The 22,969-nt window shown below is 41.7% G+C and overlaps 1 protein-coding gene across 1 annotated transcript in view; it reads right to left on the reverse strand.

Annotated features, from left to right (window-relative positions):
* T265_04418 (hypothetical protein) overlaps nt 1–22,969 on the reverse strand; it is a gene marked incomplete at both ends in the record, with an annotated part of 101,877 nt that overhangs the window by 28,159 nt on the left and 50,749 nt on the right. The window contains one exon of the mRNA XM_009169163.1: nt 14,833–14,936. Within this exon, the coding sequence (XP_009167427.1) occupies nt 14,833–14,936 (104 nt within the window). The remainder of the gene's footprint in view (nt 1–14,832; nt 14,937–22,969) is intronic.

The raw sequence follows: 22,969 nt of genomic DNA on the forward strand, positions 1-22,969 counted from the left end.
TTCACGATAAGGCTTTCAAATAAATCATGGTTGTACGGCAGTGAAGCATCGGTGTTGAACACTGATGTCATGCTGTCGATGATTATTATTATTATTATTATTATTATTCTGGAGCGAAATGTCTCCATGATAGTTGCATTGCTTTGACACAGGGGTGATGTATTTACGCTCAATCAAGTTGGCTGCCAAGCTTCTGGAGCCTCTTTTTAATGAGACTAGTGATCGAAAGCATGCATTATTGGTTCTTGTTTCGCTCATTCTGGGCTAGACAGGAATCATGGGCTTTTTAGTGGAATCGCAAGGCGATCAAGTAAATATATGGATACGCCGACCAAATGCTTGTGCTCTGGTTGTAGAAAACCCACCTAGCTGTATATTTCATTATTATATTACCATATTGTCGCGCAAAAGATTTTACGCTTCGGTTGGATTCCGAGTAGTACAGAGCACTATGTTCCGAATCGGCCTTAAAACATCAATTTCAAGATCACATCCATCATATTCATCGTATCAACTGAAACATGAGGCAGGCTGGTGCAGCACATTCAGTTGCCTGAACGTATCACAGACGAGAGATCCAAAGGGATTTCAGGTGAGTCTCTTGCAAAACCAAATGTGTTTTCAAATAAGTATATTTCGCCCACATCTATCATAGTTTTAACAGTATAAACCACAATCTGGGCACATATTCTGCGACATTTTGGTGGTGCTTTGGTGCACCTTTCCTGTCCTTCGTGTGCCCTTAGTTGTAACTCACTGCGCAAGTCAGTCATTCAAGAGAATTCTGATGTTTAGCTTGTGTTATTTCTGACGGTAATCAAGTCTAGGGGTAAATGGGTTTACCGACAAAGTCGGGTGAGGAGTGTGGCGGGAAACAATCAAAATTGTCTGAATTATTAGTTCCCGTCATCACCGTAAACTGCATCACTGATTCAGTGCCAATATAATACAAATACCACAATGAGTCAAATCAGTCTCATTCAAGTATGAAAAAAATGAAACAAGTCAAGTGCAATGGCCGGGTAACTCCAGTTGTTTAAAATCAACAATCAGTGTCAGATTAGGTAGGATTTTATGCCAATTCCGTGGGTTTAACGAAAGTGGAGAAAAAAATGCTCTCCTGTCCGCCAATAATCATTCGAAACGTGATAGAAACAGATACGCGTGCGTGCAGCACTCTTTTGTTTCCGTGTTGTGGACTCCGATGGGGGAGGAAATATGTGTTCGGATGATGAAACAAGTTTAACAGTAGTTCTTTTATTTACGGTAGTGCTTCTCCTTCTTCCGTGGACTGCCTTCCCATCCATGAAGTGAGCGACCCTGCCCCCGCCCTAAAAACCCGAAACATTGTGGAAGTCCGGTAGTGTGCAAGGTAGGTCGACAAGTTTTTCAATCACTATCGCTTCCATGGCCTGAAAAGCCGCGACCAAGCCATCTACTCTGCAGTTGTCCAATTTGCCTGCTCATATGTGGGCGCGCGCAGCAACAAGTGGAGAACAATAGGCCTTCGTTGTATACAGTGACCCGCAGGTAGAAGACTGTCACGCAGGTAAAATGCGCGTATGCTTCATCCTGTGGATGACTGTGCGTTCGTTTCCAAGTCGGAATCGGAATAACGGCTTATCTAAATTTAGTCAGGAATAAGCATCACTGAAACACATAGCCCTTGCTGGCAGCATTGAACGAGCGGGGGATCTGAACCGGGATTTTGTCTTCTGAGAAAAATAAATCTGGGCCGAAAAAAGCTAGAAACCCTGTAGAACTGAATCATCCTGATTATTTTCCAGAACGACTTGAACAGACAACCCTCCGACTAGCAGCCGAAGACTAAATGTCACGGCCGTTGCTTTTAAAGGTTCGTGAAGGTCTATTCTATCGTAGCAGTATACTTTTCACGTACTTAGTGACATAGTAAACTGAACTCACAAGATAGTAAAAATCAGCGGACATTTCTTCCGCTTCAAACGCACAGGCAACCATTATCTATGTGTGGATAGGCGGGCTGTAATGCTTTAGATGGTTCTCTTGCCTTCACTAGTTTGCGAAAGTGAATTTTGGGTAACCGCTCAATTTCACTTAAAATGCTTGAGCACGATGTATCCTGTCGAGGGGATATAGAGAATTCCCAAACGCAAAATATAACAGAACTTAGAGATATCTGAAGGGACAGTAGCTCAAATGGTCAAGAGAAGCGAGACAAATAGCCAGATTCCACGTCCACGTAAAAATTGTCTACGGTTGACCGTAGAATGTGGGTAGAACTCTGAGACTCTCGTAATTCTACCATTCACTTACTTGCAAATTGTAACCCTCATTATGGGCCATGGGAGTAACTGGCAATTGACAGGGGGGCAACTGAGTGGCTACCTATGCAGCCCTGCCGTAAAAATCAAAGCTGAACAAGTGACCGATATTTGTTGCTTGCCAAGATATCCATACCAATACCTTGGTGTGGTCCTTTGCACTTTGGCCTGTCGACCTTCTATCATCTTATCTGCCTGGGAGTCACTGCCTCTCACGCAGTAGCCCGTTTCGTTCCTCCCAAACCGCATTTTTTTCCAACTATGCACTGGCTGATCAGCGAAAAAGGTTCGGGTGCTATCTATTCAGTAATTCCTTTGCCGAACAAAAGTCCACTAAAATAACTGTTCCCACATTGTTTGCTATTTATATCGTGTGGGATTTCCCGTCACGGCATTTCCTCTCACCCAACCCGAATGCCCCTCCGGGAAAATCTCCATAAAATATGATCAGAATACTGATATTCTAACTGAATGAAATAGATTCAGCTTGCTAGAATTGCCTTTACTCCCATTCAATTTGCTCACAGCTCCCACGAGGAATAGTGGTGGATGCGGCATCTTAAATAAAGGTCTCCTTTGTGAAGCAGTATACAATAACATGTGTCTATGCATGTTTAAGGAGCATCTAAGAATAATTTTTTTCAAAAATCTCTAAAGTACCAACATAGATGGGATACTCAAAGCTCAGTTAAACACCGCAAATTTAGAAGCACCCCAAATGAGAGGTTTTGATATGCGAAGACTACCGAACAACATGTGTGAAGTTTCTACTAGGCGAAAATGGAGGCTTCCAAGAAAAAGAACACACCACGCATTTGTCCTGGCTGAAGCCCATGTGGTGTATTTGTACATGCTACGCAGTTTGCAGAAGTCGGTTCATCGATCGCTTGGTGTTAAAGTATCTAGAGTATCTAGCAATCGAACTCTGCCATACGAGCCTGACGACATTCAGTCAAAGTGATTCACTCTGTCGGTTGTTTACCGGAGACGCGAAACATTACTGACCCATGACATTCAGTGTTAAAAAACTGGCTTCAAGCTTTATTGCAGACACACATAGCCCGCTTTATCCCTCTAGGTTCAGTATGTTATAGCTGAACCAGGCGTTTACATTCTTGTGAGCTGGAAGTCAGGATAATTGCCCACCCAAAGTATTTCAGCCTAATTGCTTCCAAGAGTGTTGTGTATGTGACTGGAGCTCACTGGTTCTTGCAATTACAAAAACGGAACATTCCATCGACGACAGCCCCGCCAGTTCACAAACAACACGTCTTGTTTGGCACTACACTTACTGTCTCGGCAGTTGGCAATTTGCTGGTCGTGCAAAATTAGCTACATGCAATAACAAATCGCTTCAGCCCTCAAAACACTGTGGTTAGGTAAACAACGGTCTAGTCAAATCAGATGCGATGCATTTATAACTTATTTTCTAAATCAACACATCTACATCCACCACGTCCAAACCGACCAGCGTTTAGGGCACAATTTGCTTAACAGGCCACACCACTCACTGCAAAAGATTTCAAAGTGATGGAAAACCGCTTACCGTGCAACTGATGAACTTGGGGAATGAAACCTGTTGCTACATTCTGGTTGGATCAGCACAAGGGACAGGTTGACTCGCGAAGATCAACCAGGTGAATTTCAAGTTAAAATTAACTGCCTAAAGTCCATCTACTCAATTCGATGATCACAAGGTATTGTTTCCTTTCAATGACAAACGACAGTCAGCTTTGTAAAACTCAAGTTAATCTTGGTTGACACCAAACTCTGTGCTGTTATCGTTACCTATTCTAACATGTGTGGGTGGCGCAATATCACACATCATTTGTCAACACAACCACAAGTAAAATTTTCAGGGGGATCGTGAAATTTAGTAGGGTGTGCATATTTAGTGGTGACAGGGTAAGTCGTTTTGGAATTTTTCAGCTACCAATCGTACTGTTACACCACTGAAAACTGCCCACCTAGACTTGATTAGAAGAAAGGAGAAATGGGTAAGCAATGGAACGAGCAATTGCCCAGTATGATCTCGACATTCTATATCGACCACGATGATGAAAACCATGTGCTTAGCGCATGAGGAGAAACGAAGCTGGCTATCCGAATGAGCTAAAGGATTTGTGAGGTTGATTCAGTGGACAGTGTATGTCGGGGCTGGCAGTCTGTAAGTGGTTACAAGATCACAGAGACAATCTAAACCGCGCTCATCGGGTAGGCCTAGTAACGGCGAGAACCTCGACTCGACCATTCTGAGTCGATCCTGATGCACTGAAATTAAAAGGACACAAGCTTTACTGGGCCATGAAACGGGTGTAGGTTGCTGCAACGGATTGATACTACACATGATTTGGTTCCTCAATAGCACAAGTCTAGTTTTTCAGAGTTGTCTGCAGTTGCGAAGACAATAACCGCAGCAGAACAGACCAAAGTCCGTCAAATTACGCAGCTGAACGTTAATGATTGTGATTTCTTAGATCAGTAAGGCAGCTGGATCGAAATTCTCGGGTGGTCGAATTTTGTTCGAGATTCTCACTCGTCAAGCAAGTGATCATCAAACCGATCCGAAAGAACCGTTTTAAGTGCTTACCACCAAAATCGAAGACTACTTTCGATTTGTATTGCATTTCTCGTGAGCAAGGCAGAGGGTTTCGAAATAAAATTTAACAATTCCGTATTCCTAACTACAATAATTAATGACTGTCGGGTACCTGTTTGCTCTACTATGTACAAACGTCCCTTTTATACATGTATTTTTACGTCCCACTACCGAGAACAGCAAAATAAATGATGACATCCTACAATAGTGTGGAGTGTTATGCTAACGAAATAAACCAGCGGATACTGTGTTCTATCTTGATTTTTTTCATCTATTTAGATTTTCCTCATCTACCATCCCACGAAGACAAGTTGGGACAATACTTTGGTCTGATTCCAGAGAATTTTGGGCCATTCCTGTCGGGGCTAATTAGCCAAGCGCAGCCGACCGGTCCGCAAAAATCGCGACTTTGGTTTCAGGTTTGCTCCGTCATCTAAGCAACGCTTTACTTACCCGGTCTGATTACTAGCTACTGATATCAGCCTGCACTATCCGTTGCTTTGCGACTATCGGGCCTTCTACAGGGACTTGTTAGCGCTCATTCAAGAGAACCGAACTGATAAACAGAAGTCCGGCTATTTGAGTAATGGGGTAGCTGGCTAAATCAAAACCACACCCTAAAAGCCGGCCAACATAGAATAATATCACGCTATGTGACAGACTTCCAAATTAGTGGGATCTCCCCGACTTTCTTCATTATTTTTTAGGAACTAGGCGGTCCCGTTGAGTATATTATATATATCATACATTACATTATAATACATATGTTTTATATATATACATATATATATATTATGTTTTACATTACTGTGCAATAATGCAGTACAGTCAATAAATAATTGAGTCACTTGCGCTGCGGTACTTGCTTTTCGTTTCGCATGAATAAGGGTCTAACTGGGAAATGCGGACACTCGTTATTGTATTGTGTTTGATTGAGTGCGTCCTCCCTTAGCTCAGACATGGGTTTGTGATTACTGACTGTGTGCTAGAAGCATCTTTTACTTGCGTGAATAAGTGCTACATATTGATAGGATAGTATTACTTTAAGAAATGTCTCGAAACCACAAAATTCCAGGAATACCGACCAACTAACATACAGATGATTACGTGAAGACCACTGCATTCGTTTGAACTAGCTTTTGGGTAAGCCGACTAGGCATACCTAGATGCCTGAATTCATATAAACTTACTACTTTGTTGTTGTAAAATATCATCGCACGCGCGTTGGAAGTCAGATGAGAAGAGGAAATCTCTTGGCAGATAAAATTTAAAAATCGGTGTTTAGGGAATGATGTAACGGTGTAAACCACCGAGTAAAATGGTGAGTAGTGTTTGGTTAGGTGTCATAATGCCGTTCCTGTACCTAATGGAGCATGATGATTGGCACAGATTGCAGAGTTTGTTCATCATTCGAAGACTGTCTATGAAGAGTCAAGAGGGTGCTTGAGAATGCTCACTTTTCAAACAGTGTACATCAGACATTTTTTCCTGTCTAATGACTAGTAACCCATTAGTTCGTGAAAGGTGCTTTTAATGGTAGCATTGGTCTTATAGATCGTGCTACATAACAGCGTATCCCTTGGTCACGAACATTTGTTCAGATTGAAGTCTCTAACACGTATTACATCGCTATATATTGTGTTATTGTTATTGATACACCGAAGCCCAAAACTTTGCAGACTACAACATTTGGGATTAATGATGACATACATGAGATCTACCTTTCAGGTTTCGATGCAGTGACTCGTCACCAAAAGATGTTTGAAACGACCACCTTATTGGAGACCTGGTTGTTCGGTCGGTTGATTCAAATATAGTTCTGTAGTCTGTAAACCTTCTCTAATTACGAGACATGGGTAGATCAATATACCCGCGATTGTTTACCCGTGAGGAAAAACGACATGCAGCTCAGTTTGGCATCAACTACACTATGCACCGTGAAATGCTCGTCCTTAAAAATCGGAACATGGTCATGAGTTTAACTCAACTTCTCAGGGTCAAACGTGTACATGGGATTATGTGTCTGCTTGTCGCATGTAACAGCACCAATTTTAACAGTGAAACTGTGACCAAATGTCTTATGGTCCAGTTACACACCTTGATATGCAAGTAACTGAGAGGGACATTTGTGAAAGAAGTTCGGTGTTCGCGCTGGTTGGAACCAATTAATTTGTAACTAACGGTATTTCGCGGAAAAACTAGTCCACTTCCATCGATCAACAGCTAAGCTAATGTAAAGACTAATGGTAGTCTTGCACCTTCCTATTTTTCGGGCATTTTATTCACTGTGTGTCAACTATGGAAGCTGCAACAGGTCAGCCAGGTTTATTTTCGTTGTGTCCAGTTATTTGCAATTCATCTATGCCCTAGAATCAACATTACGGAAGTTTCATTCAATCATCATGGTCACAACTTGGCCGTAGGCCGTATAACGTATTTAGTACGCAGTAAACAGGTCTTATGTAGTCTTCCACTTTGAAATGATTAAATCGCTTAGGGCTCAATGGAACTATGTGGATGTTTTCATTATCTGAACATGCCTTATCAACACGCACACGCGCAAGTAATCCCAGCCACGTAAAGCCTGTGTGAGTGCGTGTATGCGCACACCCTACAGTGTCTCCTGATCCACCGGTTGTCCGAAAACGGTGTCAGCCAAATTCTGATGCCTCGACTGCAACCCTCCACCGGTCTGAACGTGTCTGTATGCGTGTGTGTCTCTCTTGAGACGTCTGTATAGTGAAGCTGAGTGCGTATGTAGGTATATTTGTAGGCCATGCAACTGCGACAGCGCTTCACACAGACGTCATAGTTACGCCAATATGTATGCACAGCAAACTCTTGTTTTTCACTTGATTTCACCCCATCCCACTTGATGTTTCAAAACCAGCTAATAAAGTTTCATGCATCGAAATGAGCAACAAAAACTGTGGGAGAAAAACACCGAACATCAAGACAATATCTGGGTTGCATAAAAATTTCCATCATCATTTTGAATAGCCGCATAAAACAGACATTCTGAGATAGATGGGGTTTAAATGAAACCCAGCCAATTTTGTTGCCAAATGCTCACAACAGCAAGGATGTGACGAGCCTTCAAATTATATATCTTTGTTCCCTAGTAAAGCTAATTTATGATTACAATCACGACTTGAAAATTGAAATGTTGCCTGTCTATCAGCGTAAGCTACGATCACAGAGGCTTGGCAGATAAATAAAATTGCCGAGCAGAACGTCTTGTGTGTGGAGGATTCCTGGAAAATATAGAGGAGTGAACTTCCGTGCGGATCTCTCAGATAAATAGGACAATCATTCCAATAATTATCATTTTCTGAAATCTATGCAGTTGAAAGCGCTGATGCTAATCATAAAACAATTTGACGATGGCTATGCGATCTCATCATTCTGCCACAGGAAGGAGTCTGTGTGGATTACACTCATTTGCAAACAAATTTGGTTCTGCGAGAGACTCACCTGCAACCCAACTGAATCTCTCGTTTGTGATGTTTCCAGACAAGTGAAAGTGCTGCATCAGGCCGCCTCATTTTTTAGTCGCTACGATATGCGAGAAATCGCGATATTCATAATGCACTACACATAAGGTTACTGAAATGTCGTCGACAGCCCATGACCAGTTTCGCCCTTCTTGAGACTCATCAGGTAGGCACAGTCCCCGACTTTCCGTCAACCTTATGTTCTACTTGGAAACAAATTGCATGAAATTAGCGAAACACACTCATTTGCAAGCAAATCTGGTTCTGCGAGAGACTCACCGGGAACCCAGCTGAGTCTGTCGTTTGTGCTATTGTCTATGTGAAGGTGTGTAATTGGCATCTGTGGAACAACGCTATGAGAACAGAGGAGACTATACAAACCGATGTTCTCAAACCACAAATGTGATACTTATGGTGGAATGCAAAACAACTACTTCATAATGATGCTGTCAATAAGACCATTTTTGGTATGGACATTTGTTGCTCGACCGCGAGTTTCTTGCGGATCTCCATTAAGACGATGGGAACGGGAGCTATGGATGCCAATCGATGCAATAATGATTCTTTATTTACTTGTCACTTAAAGTTCGTTACGAACAATGAGTTTCCCATTTTGTTTCTAATATATTTTATTGCATGGTATTTTTACGTTTCAGTCAAGAAAGATGTAGGCAGTACATAAGGCCTGAGAACAGTCCTACCTACAACTGTGTGTCTGTATGGGTTACCGCCGTATGGTATATTTGCATAACACCTAAACCGGTTTCCATTGCGAAAACAAGCACAAGCTGAACAAGCCAAATATTGACCATATCACATTGTCACCCATCCACCCTAGTTGCAGATGCCCTGGAGTCATAATGGACAGTCAGAGTAGAAGGACGACGAACTGATGAACAAGTGCGCTGCTTGCAGATATTTACCGTCACATGTGGGGGGGGGCAAACTGGAAATGATCTGTGAGTGCCTAGTCCAACAGAATACTCATTCCAGGTGCCGCGCACACTGAGATAATTTTGTTTTTTCATATGCAAGTATTTAGCTCGACCAGAGGTTTGTACGTTGGTATTACCCATCATCGTATTTGACCGTGAGCTGTCGAGCTCACTATCAAGGGCGTTCTCGTATGTTATACGCAAGTCCACTCTATTTATTATGTTCAGCTCACTCAATCGTGTGTTTATAGAAAACAACAAACTATTCATAGTTTGAGCCAGCAACAAGTTTCATCAACTACTCGTCCAAAAGCGGGCAAGTTTCGATCAAAACCAGGTTCTCTATCAAAAAACTAGATTTTGTTGCGCTTAACGTTGGTATGGTGGCACCTTAACCGTCTACGAAAGTGTGCTTAAGTATGCAGAAGCACTGTTCTCTTTATTTTGTGCCCGATTCACTAAGCCATCTTTTGTGGCTTCATGTTTGGAATTGTTAGTATGTCAGATGAGAGTCAGATGAGTCCATCCAAAACTACCATGAGCCTTTTGAAATGGCGTTGCCGTTTAATTCTCATCCAAAGGTGTTCCTTGGAGTCATTTACGTGCTGTTTCTCCGTCTTGAAACGTTTTTTAATGGAAATTTCGGCTTTCAAGATTAGCTAATCTAACACAATTTGTTCGGAGAATCTGTTCAAAATGCATCCGCGAGTTAGTCTCGTGTGGCAGGTCGTAGATGTAACCGAGTTGGTTCACACCATAGCTTACCTACCACACTTTTATCAGCAATGTCTCCCCTACCTAGAAAATCTATACGTCCATGATCATTTCTGTGTAAATAGGGGACTTTATTTGGTCCCGAAAGAGGCTGCTTCTACATAAACTTGCGTGTGACCAGTTTAGGTATCGCGGTTAACGCCAGTTAATTGGTATTCCCTATTGCAATCGTTTCCGGATCGATCAAGTTTTTCGGGACACGAAACACACCCATTATTTTTTATTTGTCTTCTCATCTGAGTCACCAACTGCTTATGTTCTAGTGATGGTATAGAGCGTTCGAGTGACTCTTGCACACACAAATCCTTATCTAATTTTTGAGACTTTTTTTTACAGGTCGGCACACTGTCCTCAATTTTCTGCAGACAGACTAGATGAAGTTCTGGATAAATTTTATGTCTTGGACGACACAATCTACAATACTGGTGTCACACTAAAGGGCTCAGCCTAAACCTTTCCACAATCGGATATTCATAAGCTTTAATAATGAGCCAAAAAGTAACCAAATCTACCTTGATAATAGGCTTTCATTCTTCATCCAACTCCGTGAGCATATTGTCATCACTTTAACACATCTATCTAATGACCTTCTCTATGTTGTGTTCTTTTGAAGCCCATTCCTCTAGAGAGTAGTCTCTTTACATTTAAGTAACCCCAGATCTTCCACACTTGCCTAATTTGAACTACTGTAATCTATTTCTTTTTAATTAATACAGCCACTGGTCCTTCGTAACAGATTGGTGGACTTCATGCATCTGGGGCGGAAGGATATAGATTTTGAAACATTTCCACAAACATGTTCACCTGCTGTTTGGTAGTGCCTGACTCAGGATTGAAAAGCCAGTCTTCCATTTTTTTAATATAAAGCAACTCAAATGTCTGAAACATTACAAATGTCAGGCATAGGTCAAAACGTTTCGTTTCACAACCCTCCGGTGGGTTATTTTAAGTATCATATGTACCGTTCATCAGCACTGTTCTGTGGATAGCCTTCAATGGCGTCAGTCCTTAATTTATTGGTTGGGTGGTTGGAATAAAGGTCAATATTTAAAGTCATTGACTAGATCGTTTTCTGATATAGGCCGTGGAACCCTACGTATTTACTGAGCGTCATGTAATGATGTGGCAAACGTTTTGTACAGCGAGGTCAGAATCTCTCCTGTTTTGGTGGTATCTTGTTCAGAAAGGACTTTCCATGATCTTTGACAATAGTTAATAGTGATTGTTTGACGTCTCGATTGTTTGGTCCCGTAGGGTCCTAGCCTAAACCTGGCAAATCTAATGGTTTCACACATGAGGACACTCACCTTAACAAAAAATCATACTGCCATAGTACCATCTCCAACAAGCTAACCTTACGGTGTGTTGAAAGGCCGGCCTTCAGATCGTAAGTACAGATTACGCTTTAACCGAGACTTGGACGAAGCATTTTTAGGGTTTGTTGTGAAAAATAAACGTGAACATAGGCAAATACTCGGCGGCTTAGTTTACAGTGGATGAAGCTGATCTTCTCCTACGGAGTGTGTGAGAATGAAGCAAAAGCTAAAAAAAAACAGCTGCCATCGATTTTGGACGCACAGTGTTTTTACAACGCATTCAATAGTGGCCGTTTCGTAATCACCTGATACACAAGCTGCTAATTCTATCCCAACAGATGGGACCGAAGGTGGTTTGTGTGCCGTTTTACCACTGGTCTCATTGATTTAACAAGGAAGCGCTCACTTTGACCCATTTACAGTGGTGATGATGTTCGTCATCAACAAAGTCCCTAAGTCCTGTGGGCATGTGGCCGAAGTCTTTGAACTTACAGACTGCTTCGAAAGATTTGACTCCAACCAAGAACAGTAACATTTTGAAAGCGTTCGTAATATCCCTTATCTGGAGCACCAGTCACTCTTAACGAAATTTCTCAGCTGTCCTGTAGTATTACTGGGAGAAGATTGTGCTTTTCGCGTTTTGTATTTGGAGATCTAAGCTCACAATGCAAAGTGCTGGGTGCTTTCCGTATGTAAGAGTTTACACGCAAACTATTCTGTCAACGATTATTCAATTACTTCTGCACTGCACCCCTGGGTTGCAATAATGTGGAATTGGAATCGGTCTCATCTCTTGCAAATGACAGCTCAGGATATCCCAGTGGATACGGTGCCAACTTACTGGGTGGAAGATTCACGGTTCGAACCCAACTCCAGTATCTCAACCCCCTTGCCTTAGACTTGGGCAACCTGACAGCACTCAGCCCTCTTGCTTCCTTCGGGCAAACTAGTAGTTAGGCACCAAAGTGATGTTAGAGCTGAACGATTATCATCATATATTGCATGGGGATAGCTGGTTTGCTTCAGATTTATTGTGAATTTCAAACTGACCACAGTGGAGCTTTTATATTACCGAAACTTGAATCTTCGATTGACTTTTAATAACATCAACACTTCAGTCTACACCACTCACTCTATTTGGTGTTATATTCCTTTGCATGCGCGAGTCCGAGAGGGTTTATCTGGTTGACAAGACGCTAGCACGAAGCATGTTACCGAAGACCTTATATCCGCAGTAAAGAATGCAAGAAACTCAATAAAGCGTATAAATAAATGTGCATAATAGTCAGAGGAAAACACATCTAGATCAAACATCCCCAATTATTTGAATAATTCTGATAGGTAGAACTGAGTTGATTACCTATGTGAGAACCAAATCAGTTCTTTTTCGTGAAAAAAATCACCCACGAGAAATGCCTGAGATAGGAACACGTTTGCACGCGAGCAAGGATATCCGGGATGGCTTTTCTGGCATTGGTTGCTATGGGAATAAGAACTAGCCTGGGAGATGTGGCCAACATGGAAACATAATTTCCCACAATTTTTCACCAGCTTTCTGCTACCTCACCACTTTTTCAAGGATCTGAAGAAGGAAACGACGTTTTGTGGACTATCGCCTCCAGGGTGATAACGCACATACTGCAAAGCCCACCATTTAATGGACTCGTGACATTGTGAGGGGATACTCTGATGGTGGATGAGTTGAATTGACCTGAGAAATTGATTGGATTCATCAGTCTAAAACATTATATCATTGAACCAACAAGAGAGCTCTAAAGACTACCGTGCACATGCATTGGTTTATCAATACTTCAGATTTTTAGATTTCATTCGAAATTTTCTAAAGTGTTTTTAATAGGATATTTTCCCTCACGACCCTCCTGACAATGGAGGCGATACTGTGATCCCTGAATTTCGGTTGAGTATCATTTTATCGAAATGAGCAACGACTATATGACTTCTTAGATAAAATACCTTGATGGATCAAGCGGAAAGCGCTATCGTGTTAGTGGAACCGCCGCATTCGATCCTACATCTGCCTGCCAAGTGAACACCTCGTGTTTTTCTAATGAAAGCTGATACAGCCTATGTACAGAACGGGTACGTACTCTCATTCACCGATGAGACGCAACATACACATTCGTTCAACTTTCACGCACACAGCTTGCTGTGCAATGTAGTGCGCTACAATCATTTCAGTCCTCAGTGGAACATGGCAGTTGTGGTATTTGCTAACTCTTCTCTAACCAGCTCTCTTTTATATCCCTCTCACACACTGCAGCGACAGCTATGTAACAAGTGTCAACTACGAAAGCATTGAGGAGACCGGATAATCCCACACACATCGAACGACTCTGGCATCACCGAAAAATTATGTCATAACATAAAACTTGCTCACCCAAGAGTCACTCCGTTGAAAGTCTCTGGATTTCTCTTTCGACATGTTTTATTAACTCTTTTAATCTCAACTGCCTTCTTCTGATAATCGGTTTCATTCCATGCAATGGAGCTGCCATACAAGCAGTGGAACAACCTGCCGGTTGCCACATAGCAATTATCTACCGAAAAAACAATTCCAAATGGCTATTAAGATAACCAGCCAAATGCTGACAATGCGCCAAAATAGGTTACTCATCTGGCAAGCTTTTCTTGTAAACATTCCCTCCGATTTGGAGTATATGAGGTGTCCCTCATGCGAACGTTTTATCTATTGTAATGAGTTAGCACGTCTCAAGCTATCTCTATTAGAAGAGCATTGTTTTGTAGGAAATAATCCATTTAACATTGTTGTTCTATGACCATTGAAAAAGTAGACTGATTCACTCATCGTAATCAACGCACAGAGTGGAGAACATTTTACAGCACAGCGGAACTTGCCGTGACATATGAACATATCCTTTTGCGTACATGCCTGTGAACACTTCCTGATTATCGTAATTTGCTACTGTCATGCTTCAATAGCACACAACATGTCCTGAATCTCGTAAACTTGATACAATGGATAGTAGACAGTGTTTCGATTTTCACTTGTCGGAAACAACATATATGGACCGTAAATAACAGAACATTCTGAATCTACTCTAACTGATACGGGCTATTGATGCGCTCAGTAGAATGTTCAGATATGTTTTTGACAAAGAACTTAATTTCGCCGGCAAATAATGCTGCCGGTGTGCATTTGTTCCAGGTGTGAATGAAAGAAGTTTTTTTCCCAATTTCGACATTTAGCTTCGTGCTTCGTTTTCGAAATAGCACTTGCACAACTTGACTTGGTCGTATTACTTAAACCCAGATGCTGTCTAGGCCAGCGTGAAAATACAGATCGATAGGGTCGATAGATTTGTCAAAAACTGCAGAGGTACACGAAATTGCATACAAATATGTATGTGCAGTAAGATTCGGGAAACTTACTTTGATGGTTTTGTTCTGTAGCTGAAATCCGTTCAGTGTTGCGATAGCTCGCTCAGCGTCCTTTGAATGGATGTAGTTTACGAAACCATAGCCGAGATTCTGATCTGAATTTGAGGGAAAATATTTGCTGTTGATATAACATACGGTCAAGGCAGTATGTCATTCATATATGGTAACTTCAAAATATTGCACATGTAGAACACTGGTCGAACACACTGTCTAGCATTACAACAACACTATTACATGCCTGAATGTGCAGAATTCACTGCACGGATATCATAGACCGCAGTGTGAGCCTATTTTGTTTGCTTCTAGAGCATTTTATCTATAAATTATTTTCTTGGTTTCTGGGATTATAGTAATGCGAATTTGCTGGGAGACTCGTAGTCTCTAACAAATGGTATAGTATTACTTTAATGTACAACACTACAACGATAAAAGACACTTAAAAACGAGCTCGTCAAAAGCGAGCACTTCCCTAATTTGTCGTTTCTGATTGGTCCCACAAGCCCAACGAGAAAAAGTCCCATTTTCTAGTGGCTCAAGCGTTCACACAGTGTTATGGGAAATTGGGAAATTTGGCAATCTAAGCTTTACATAGTACTGGCGCAACGTCGAATCCACCATGTAAAGCCAGGCTGGAAGCCTCGCTTCCCATAGTAACCGTTTGGGACCAGCCGCTGTTACCGGGTTTGAGTCCTAAGTGTACTTCGTCTTATGGTTATCCGTGTCTAAATCAAACTGTTGTTATTCATAAACTGGAAACAACTATTGTGCAAGGTGCACCTGTGCTCGAAAATTGGCTAATTCTGGTATCAAATGAAATATAGATGTGTTGATTCAGGACTGACCAAGGACACCTATGTTGTACGGACGGACAAGAGGAACATATATTCTTAGCTAGTGTGTAAAATGCCGGTCGCATATGCGTAGCAAGTTTGATCGTTGATGTTTCTCTACCAATAAATGATCCGGAAAGATACACTGCTATCAGTAATTTGGCAAATGTTTACCTTTCGGTTTGCCGAATTGATATACTTTGCAAAATTTCAAAAGTGAGTAGAGCCAACTGAAAACAGCACAACTTTGCAAACAATTTTTACACTTCTGTACATTTATGCATTTTAGATTTATTGATTAGTAGCCATTTCGCTTTTCCGCGGGAAACTGACCAAATCTTCATATGATGGATGTGTGCCTAAGCAAGTTTTTATGTCCCAGGTATCTGACAGTAAAGTTTCAAATACAGGAAACGTGCCAGCTGCTACCAACAGAATTTCAGCAATAACGCATCAGGCTTCGAAAAACTTTACTTCGAGGTTTTATACAAAACCACTATGGTTAACCACTGCGTGTACTTTATTACTAATCAAAATTTTCGGATAAATAAAGTTCCCCTTCTGACTGGTTAGCTGAAAAGACATTTTTACACGCATACCTGGCCCTGAGAAAGGAAACAATCTGCATAGATTCAATTTTTACACTCATCTGCATGCCAATTTGGTTTCGATGGCAGACTCACCTGGAACCTATGTGAAGTTCTGAAATGGTGTTCTACCTGCCCTAGCGTCTAGCTCGGTTGATTGATGATATGAGAAAATGCGGTCAGTTCTGCACACTAGACGCCAGTCAAGCTTTTGAGGGAAGTCAGCCTATTCATGAGAACCTGAGTAAGTGCATATAGTCGTTTGACAGCAGATTGATGGCCTACCACACGTAGTGAGATCATCGTTCGCTAATTTCATTACGGACTCTTGACTCTATCATACGCTAATTGAAAAGATGATGATGTCAGCCAATTTATAGTTTCACGTGATCACTTACGGATGATAACGGTGGAGATAAGCTAGTTTCTCCCTTGGTAGTTGGGCGCGGACGAAATATTACGAGACAGAAATACCTTAGTTTTCCTGGTTGCAGGCGTAAAACACTAGACACCAACGGATAAAAGACGTGAAAACAATGAGTAAATATCGGCTGACATAGCGTTCTAAAAATAGCGTCATAATTGTCGGGCTGCTGGTGGTGCTAGTTTTCGTGCATAGGATGTGAATGTTATCGGCCGTGTCTTGAAGCTAGCAAGTGTTTTTGGTTTCCATCGCGTGACTGTGCAGTAATTGCAAAAACAGGGCTAACCGGGTGGTCTGTCCGAGGAGCACGGTGTACACTCAAAAACCCAACTTTGACTCGTTGCATTGTCATTTGTAGCGACTGATCTGCAATGTATTCCAACAGCTTGACTATGGACTCTATTATATGCAACAAAAACAGGAAAGGAAGCTGTTTGTAGGCCTATAGCTGTTGATCTGTTAAACAAGCTCTGCAGTTTGCTTGTAGACGATTCGCCCCGATTAGTGACGAGAAGCGTGTAAGCAAATTTCCAAACGCAGCAGCAGCCACCTGAATTACAACCAGTTAATGCAACCGAGCTACCAATACTTCAATATATTGGCAAGACAGAGTGCTCGGACTAGATTCGAACCCATAACCTTTCGATTGTCGGCCACCTGCTCCGCTGAATGAGCTACCACAGGAGCCATTCTGTTTTACATACGTATTCCGAGGTCTTTCGAGGAAGATTTCGACCCGTTTTGTTTGTATAGATATCACCGTAACTGCAGCTAAGTACCCAAATGACATACGAAGCAGAATAGCAAACTAGACCCCGGAACGGACCTGAAAACACAGTTCGCTGCATTATCGAGACAAGTATAACCACCGGCCCATTACTGCGCTTCTTTCCGTTCCCTAATAAAGCATTGATGGTATTACATCGAGTGGTGATGAAACGTTTGATTTCCTGTTGCTGAGGTCAACGAACAAACCGACGGTCAGAGCAGTTGCTATTGTTTGCTCTGTAGGTTCGGTTTGAAAAACATTGAAATTCTCATTCGGTTGCCCGACACGTAGACGCCCGTAACTTGTGGGGACGTTACACCCTTCTCAGCAGTGTTGGGTAAAGTGGGCGAAAGACTATTTTGCTTTGTGTATTGTTAGAGCTTTTAGGTAGATGCTGCCTAACAAGCGTTTAATAATAACTCTTTGTTCATTAATCAGTCGTCTACACGAATACATGTGCTTATATGAAACGGCACCTTGACTAAATCCGCTGGCTTCACATCAGATAAACGCTACTGAAGTATACGTTACATCAACATCAAATAGAATTACGACAAACAGCACGTTGTGAGTTGCATACGTACACCAGGCAATTAATATAATTCGAAAAGTCCAGATGACTTAGATTCATTTCTGCGGTATCCAGGCCAATTAGGATAACCATTAGGGTAATTACCATAAATAAACCGAAATGATAATGTGGGATGAAAACAAGACGATCTCAGTGTACTTCTTGCATTAAAATGCACTTGAATTAATACCACCCAGTCTATCTTTGCAGTAAATCAGCCAGGATATAAACGTGTACCCTCCATATCAGCACTGCCATAAAGCGGTCTGTTCAAATTTGAACCGAAAGTTTTATGTACACGACAAAACGAATATTTTGACAGGGCAGTAAGAACAACGCATACTGAGTTTATATCTTCCTTTGTTCTCTTCATATGGTTTATTAGGGTGGACATTGTGTTTCTTTCCTTTCTGATTTTATGCGGACGTTGCCCATAAATGCCAGCTTGGAATAATCTCCAGTTTCTGGAAATTCCGCTAAGAGACTGGTAAATGCAGAGGAGCCAAGACTGCTTTTTAACAGCCCCCTCTGCCCAGATAGGGAGAATGGCACGAACACACACCAGGTGGGCCAGGTTGGATGATCCTCTGACCAAAGGCAGCAATCACTTGAAGAGAAACCTTAACAGTCAGGCACTGATCTGTCCAGATGGATTTAGTGGGGTAGATCGACCCAGGTGAGCAAAAACTCAAGTCGATCTCCAAATTCTGTCCAGTATGTAAACTTGATCATACGGGTGACGGAAGCTAGATTCATTTAGTAGGAACTACGTTTGGTTATTGCCCGCATTAAATGACCTGCATAGTTTCTTGGTGCTTGCACAAAACCCACGTGATTACTGACAGGCCGCTTCAACGCCCTAATTATGATGTGGGCGACGCTACACGGGGACTTAATGGTTTCCATCATCTAGCCACATAAATCTTATATTCATGGTCTACTTTCAGCGACTTCAATAAACAGGTGGAGATTGGATTCATAACGCGGAGCGTTAACAAAACAAGGTGGAGATGCAGAAATGTGTTTAGATCAGCAACTATGGTTCCAAAGAAAGCATCACACGATGCGTGTCAGTAAACGAAGACCTTTATTTCTTCCTCCGGTCAATATGACGATGTACTCAAGGTGAACAAAAAGTCCATTTTAGACGAGCTAAGAAGAAGACGGGCTAAGAATTAAGTAACGAGATTGTTCTGAGCAAGTGGCACATGGCTACGGTTAGGTTGTCACTCTGTTCGAGACCGCACTAAATCAAGTGAATCTGGATGCAGGAAACAGGGTTTCCTCGCCTGAAGGCGGTCGACTCATGTATAGCTAAAATACGGCATTCAATTGCCCTTGGGTGATGTCTTGTGTAAAATAAGCGGAATTAACAATAGCTTGGGTTTGGTTTCGTGCAGGTGAGTCGGCAGGCGCTCGAAGCTTGTCGCGCCACATAAGGGCTATATATAGTCGCTATATAAAGACATACAAATATGTATACATACATATACATAGATACATTCGGGATCATTTGTCAGTCAAACTGAACAGTTCTCCCTGAATTCGATAACTAAAACCAAATGTTAATACTACCACTAATAAGATTTTATGCACATCGGTCAAATTTCTGTCATAGTTACTACACTGTGATTATAGGATTCCACCATAAGCACAGGATTTTCCAAGAACAAAATGCCTATAGTAGGAGCTAGAATAAAGTGGCCGACATCAACCTACAACTGTGATCAAACCACTGGTAGCTCACGTTGCTCAGAGCAAGCTCCGCCCTTTCTTTACACAACAGCGCACACAAGCAGCTTCTACTTATGCGTAAATCCCTATTGGGCTTAGGAACAGTGCTCCTCTATGTGGGAAACTGAGAACCTTCAATAACCCTCACTTTACTCTTGAGGCAATAAAAATCACAAAACAATAATGCGGGGCGCAGATTTTAATTGAAAGAAATGTTTTTCAATGATCACAAGCTATATTCACCAAGCACCCCGACTGGGCAATATCGTTAGTTTTGGTTTGTCGTCTAAATGCTTGGACTCACTCGAGGTAGGATCTCATATTTCTCAGCAGAACAAGCTAAGCTTTCGAATTCGCGTTCATATTGTTATGTACTTACATGCGGTTCAGTGCGTACAGTCTCGACTAGTTGTGGACAACCTGGTATTGACCAGTGACCATAGGTTTCTACCCTTTATATATTCATGTTTCCCTGTCTCCAAGTATCCAAAATCAATGGGCCTCATTGGTTCAAGAGGTCGTCAGTTCGCCCGATGTGACAGTCAGCTTACAACTTTTTTGTCCTTCAATAGTCATCAAAAGGCCATATGGGTGGGTACTTCTTGGCGAAAGCATCCCTCTTACACCCTTACTGCTTAGTGTTGCGCTGTGACTGACTTCTTTTCAGGACCTCTCCTCCTGTTCAGATGGGCAGGCTGCGTCGTGTTCTGCGAGTCGTGAATACCACTGGTTAATATGATGATTTTCTGTTTCAGTTAATTTCTTTCTTTCAGGTTCGTCACAATGCTTCTTGAGTTTGACTGAACGATTGTGCACCCTTGTTTTATGTAAGTCATCTTTTTGTGCTAGACTATTCATTGGTTGCATATTCAAGTTTTTTTCTTTGTTGAGACGTTCTACATTCACCTTTTATTTATTTCCTTAATTACTGACTGATTAAAGGTATATTTCAATCGGATAAACAAATCTTCTGGATCCGAATTCACCTGTTTTTTCTACCTCTGTCTCCTGTGGTTCCCTGTACAGCGTGGAGCCAAAATTCTGGGCTGGATCTCCTTGGTTTTTAATAGAATGGATCAATCCCCATATATCTACTGGTGGCTCTTTCATTAGGAGACCAAATTGTCGTAAGTTCACGTTCCTTCTTTATTCTCTCCTTAGCTGCTATATGGCTACTACCTTCGAATCGAATTAACCTGTGTCGCTACCTTCGAGAACGGAGTGAAAATTGATCATGCTCCTACCGGCAAGTTTAGGCTTTCATGATGTTTCAGAAAATTTCCTGTCTTTTTATGCCACATAAAGATTGTTGTAATCTCTGCCTTTATTCCTTTATATCATCTTGTGTCAGCGTATATGACTTCCCTTTTGATATTTGCAGTACAACTCGCAGGCCACTCTTGTTTCATGCTAACATGACAGCATTGCAGTCATTCCAGAAGCGCCCTGGGTGTATGAAATTCTCTTCATTTTGACTCTTACTTGTATTGCTGAGATACCTGAGTTGCGTTTTCCGGTAGCACATTAGATGAGGTCTCAGTTCGCCCATTCCAATCGGGAAACACGACCCAGGTACCATTGTGTCGATACATTGCCATTATACATTTCATCAAGCTTCTGACGTAGCTACAGTGAGGTAAATCCGCTTTTGGTAGTGCTGCTGCATGGGTGCTGCAGGGTATGCAGAAGAGTATCAGTTCGTTACTAACTACAAGAAACATCCTCTGGCCCGCAATTCCAGCAATTGCACGCAAAATGAAAACAAGGGCTAAATATGTCAAGTGTTATCGGAAGTTGAATACAGTGATAGAAGAATCCCGAAGGTGACGAAAAGAAACACTATTGATGACCTTCAAAAGCTTGGAGTGCTATTGCAAAGTGTATGATCCCAAGCACTCAGGTGTTTTGTGGACTGCTTTTGAACAAGACTTCAGAGTTGTTTGTTTGGCTAGCCACAGAAGATCATTTACTGTCCAATTCAAGTTGTTTTTATGCCGCTTCATAAAGTAATAGAACATAGTGGGATGCTGGTGGAAGAAAAGAAGTTCGCCCAAAAAAGGTTTTTTCGTGTTAATGCATATTTCGCAAACTGGAGAATAAAGCATCTGTGAAAAACGCGGGAGCAGTACACTTATTTACACTCACACAATTCACTACTGAAGAATCCCTTGCATTATGCATAAAAACTAAAGATTTATTGGTTCTCGTGACAAACAAAACGGCAAACAATCAACGTTCATTAGCGTCACATATTCATATCATTCCCCCACTGAGACTGCAAGCAGCTTTCGATCAATTGATGGTGAACATGGATGGTAACATCGGTTATCCTGTCTGGTCCAGACTGTGTGATCAGATTCAGCCAAATACTTGGATGAATCAGTCCGCAGAACAGCAAAAAAACTCTGTAATTAGTTCAGACGCGGCTCTACACCTCTGTGCACGTAAGAGATTTCATCTAAGAAACCTATTTTTCTGACGCAAATAGACATCTACAGTCAGGCAGTATAATGGAGATGTTATGAAGCCGATTTCTGAAAACACGCCACAGCACTGAACTACTTAAATATTAGGTTTACAAGCGTTTTAACACCAGGACAAACAGGTTATCATTGTTTGTCGAGGAAGGACTCCGAGTGGAACTTTCGATATAGCACTGATTGAGAAATACATAACCTAATCCACTGCGATCAAAGTTAACCTGGACTTTAAACGCAGCAGGGTTTACTCCGGTTTGGCTAAAATGTAGTTCTTTCCAACTATAGTTCCCGTCTGAAAAAAACTAACCAATCCTTCAATTCTGAGAATAATTGTACCTGACGTACAATACACAACTTTTTCGTGACTCGAAACATAATGCAAATGGGCCTCGAAATAAATATCCCGTCTGGCAGCTTCGCCTTAGAATTCCAACAATTGATGTAACCTATCAGTTTCGCACTCAAACCTAGACACATGGACAAACACATTCCCATATGAGATGAAATTTGAGGAGAAGTCAAAAGCCCCGTATGCTGTGCGTGCAACAATGACTCATTCGGATCACATGACTAATGCTGAATCGATAACCCTCACAGCCAATCTCTGAGTAAAGGCTGTTAGGCATACTCTAAGGTGAGCTGAATTAAGTGCAATCATTTCTAATGATGCATGCACGTTCCCAGGACTGAGATTGTATTTTATTGAGACAGCTCCCAAGCTATGTCTGGTTTC

Source organism: Opisthorchis viverrini, assembly GCF_000715545.1.
Source record: "Opisthorchis viverrini unplaced genomic scaffold opera_v5_73, whole genome shotgun sequence".
NCBI classification, from domain to species: domain Eukaryota; kingdom Metazoa; phylum Platyhelminthes; class Trematoda; order Opisthorchiida; family Opisthorchiidae; genus Opisthorchis; species Opisthorchis viverrini.